At 37.2% G+C, this 3807-nt stretch overlaps 1 protein-coding gene across 1 annotated transcript; it reads left to right on the top strand.

Annotated features, from left to right (window-relative positions):
- The first annotated feature begins 2641 nt into the window (after positions 1-2641).
- Positions 2642-3560, top strand: LOC109241835. Its single transcript, XM_019408651.1, has 2 exons — positions 2642-2948; positions 3043-3560. The coding sequence occupies exons 1-2, from the start codon at positions 2940-2942 to the stop codon at positions 3379-3381; spliced, it is 348 nt and encodes a 115-aa protein (XP_019264196.1). The 5' UTR covers positions 2642-2939; the 3' UTR covers positions 3382-3560.
- The last annotated feature ends 247 nt before the right edge of the window (positions 3561-3807 follow it).

Genomic DNA, 3807 nt, shown 5'->3' with positions numbered 1-3807 from the left:
TTCAAAGTAATTGCATAATGTAAATATAACTTCAAGTAACTAATTCAACTAATTAATTCGAAGCTACTACGCGAAATTACGAAAATCGCCCAAAAGCCCCCCAGGCCCACGTCTCGGAATCGAATAAAGTTTACAAATTCGGAATCCTCACACTCTCACGAGTTTATATCTACAGAAATCACTCCAATCCGACATCAAAATCTTGATCAAAACTCCAAAATTAGGCCTAAGAACTTTTCCAATTTTTCTCCAAATTTTCCCCCTAAATTCGAATTTAAAGGATGAATTTAAGCATAGGTTCGTGGAAATTAATCAAACCCGAGTAAGAATTACTTACCCAAAATACCCAGGTGAAAATCTCTCCCAAAATCGCCAATCTCGAGCTGCCAAATCAAATTTCTAAGGTTCGACACTAAACCCACGTTTCTGCCCTTTTTCTGATCAGTGGAACCGCATTTGCGGCTCTGGGACTGCACCTGCAGTCCCGCTTCTGCATAGACCAAGTCGAACCTGCAACTTTTTCATTAAAGTCCAGCTTCCGCACCTGCGACCACTTTTACGCAGATGCGGCGTCGCTTCTGCGGTCCCTGCTGGCCCTCTCCTTTTCCGCTTCTGCGATGCCAACGTCGCTTCTGTGCCTCCGCACCTGCGGTCCCGCATCGCATGTGCTGTTATGACAGAAGATCAGCAACTGATGCTGCTCCAAACAACTTCCAATTCTTCCGACAACCTTTCGAAATCATCTCGAGGCCCCCGGGACCTCAACCAAAAATACGAACAAGTAATATACCACTATTCAAACTTGTACCACCCTTCGGAACACTCAAAATAACATCGAATCATCAAAACACCATCGGATTCAAGCCTAAGGATTACAAAACTTCAAATTCCCGCTTTTGATCAAAAAGTCTATCAAACCTCATCCGAATTACCTGAAATTTTGCACACACGTCCCAAATGACACAACAGACCTACTCCAACTTCCGGAATTCCATTCCAACCCCGATATCAAAATCTCACTAATGAACCGGAAGCTTCAAAAATTCGACTTTCGGCATTTCAAGTCTAATTAAGCTACGGACCTCAAAAACACAATCCAAACACGCCCCTAAGCCCAAAATCATCCAACGGAGCTAATGGAACCAACGAAATTCGATTCCGAGGCCGTCTTCACACTGCTGCGACTATGGTCCAAATTCTAAGGCTAAAACTCTCATTTAGGGACTAAGTGTCCCAAAACATTCCAAAACACAAAACGAATCCCCCGGCAACTCAGAATAGCAGAAACAAACACGGGGAATGCAGTTAATAGGGGATCTGTGCGTTAATTCTTAAAACGAGCGGTCGGGTCGTTACGGACTGAAATCACTAACTAGTATTTTTCGCATCCATTGGGATTTGGATCTTTAAAACTCATGGTTCATCTACTCCCACGTCATTGACCACTAGGCTATACATTTGGGTGTTATTTTATTTTTTTAACATTAAGGAAACCATATATATATATATATATATATATATATATATATATATATATATATATATATATATATATATATATATATGCGCACACACATCGTCTTGCATAATAAATTCGGGGACCCTTTTCTAGTTGGACTCAACTTATTTATACACTAACAGTCTAACTTTTTTTAGGCAATTAGTGTCATTTAACATGTTATTTTTCCGGTTAATAATCTCACTTTCTATAAAGGATCACCTGTAATTATTTTTTCTTGATCTCATAGTACAAAGAATTATTTTCACTATTAATATATACAACTTAAACTCTTTCAAATTTATTCGAATTAGCCCAAGGGAGAAAAGGGGGAAAAGATCTAGTCGCACCTTTATGCCTGAGGACATTAAGAAGACAGAACAGAAAGGTCATTTCGGAAATATGTTTGGGATGAGAAACAAGGAATGTGATTCCGGCGAAAATCACCTGGTAATTGTTTAGTGTAATGTGTGATGTCCTTGGATTTGCTTGACAAAGTAGCCTAATTATAAACCAAACATTCACTTTGTACCTATTTATTGCCACGCGTTGTCTTATTATTCAATAGACATGATCTTCCTATTCGCTTAGTTGCTCCAAAAATACACTGTATTGCCGATGTTATTTTTCCAGTTCCCCTGGCCACTCCTTAAACTTTTGAAGGGTATATATCTTACATCAGTACTCTTCTAGTATTTTGGAACATCTACAGAAACTTCTTTATACTTTTCACTTTAGTCCTTTTAAAAACAATTTTGGTCATCAGTTTTACCCTCTTAGAAATTAATTTTGTGAATAGCTAAGAATTACTACAATCTATAAAATTTATCATTACAGTTGGCATATTAAGTAATTAAAATAGACAACTAAAAAGAACAACTTTACAATTCTAATTACGGAAAAGGTCCAAATATCCCCTGAATACGATAAGGTCCAAATACCCCCCTCGTTAAAAGTTTGGCCCAACCCCAACCCTACCGTTACACTAATGGCCTATATACCCCCTTTATTTCAAACGTTTGACACTGTGGATAAGTTATCCACTCAAAAGTAGTCATGTGGAAATTAATATCAAAATAATCATTTTATTTTAATGTCCAACCCATACCCACTAACCCAACCCGTTACCTGACTAACCCGACCCATAAATATAACCCGCCTCTTAAAAAACCCTACCCCCATTATCGTCTCTTAAACAAGGGAAAAGGGTCAAAAATCAAATTCCACCATCTTTCTGCTAATGCCAAGAAATCCAATCGAAGTGGGTGCTGCTGAAACTCCATACCCCCACCATCTTTCACCATTCAATTCTAAAAAAATGAGCTAAGGATCTTCGAGTTCATCATATGGTTCGAGGAGGAAATGCTGTTCTGGAGTTGCTGCTAGCCAATTCACTGCTTGGACTCCAAATAATGCCGGCAGACGATTTAACAAGTGTTCAATGCCTAAGGTAAATTTTATAAGAATTGTTTGTATATTTTTGTTTAGGTAAATAATGCCGGCAAACAAAAATTATCAATAATTTTATTGTAATTGTTGTGCAGGGACAGAAATGTAAGTTTTGGGAATGGGTAGACGATGAACTTCCTCTTAGAGTTACAACACTGATCAGCAACTTAAAGAATGAAAATGAAGCTCTTAGACGAGAAAGGAATCTTCTCCTGATGAAGGTTGTCGAGATTGAAAGCGTCTTAGCAGCGGATGTTGCAAAAATTGAAGATTTCAAGGAATTAGATAATGTTAAAGGAGACAATGATGTTTCTAAGGAAAAAATTGATGGAGGTTTAGTGTTTGTGAAGAAAAGTAGTCCGAAAAAATGGAATATCATTGGTATGGTATGGTGTTGCTTAGTTGGGTTTATGTGTGCTTGGATGATGAAATAGCTAACTTAAGCTCAACCAAAGTTTAGGTGTATTTGACATATTTAAGTGATTATGTAACCGATGTTCAAACAAGGTTTATGTATAATTGACATGATTAAGGTTTAATTTATGTTTTATGTTTTGGAATGAAGTTTTATGTTTTGGAATGAAGTTTAAGTTATTTCATTTCAATGGTTTAGACGTGCAGTTTTCCAAAGTAGCATTCTGCAGTTGGCCATCTATCTATTTCAATGAAGAAGTATGTACAGGAGATTAACGAATGATTGAAGTAGTTTCTAAATTATATTAGATTATTCTTGTATTTTCTATTGCTGTCTCAACAAAAATGTCATCCCAAACACTAGAAAACATGTTGGCTTACACAAAAGAGTCTGTAGCCAACAGTACTAATTATCCACCGTCATCTTTTACACCATTGTCATGTTA

This window comes from Nicotiana attenuata, unplaced genomic scaffold (genome assembly GCF_001879085.1).
Source record: "Nicotiana attenuata strain UT unplaced genomic scaffold, NIATTr2, whole genome shotgun sequence".
NCBI lineage: Eukaryota > Viridiplantae > Streptophyta > Magnoliopsida > Solanales > Solanaceae > Nicotiana > Nicotiana attenuata.
The sequence above is the reverse complement of the archived record's forward strand: the minus strand, read 5'-3'. Positions and strand labels throughout refer to the sequence as shown.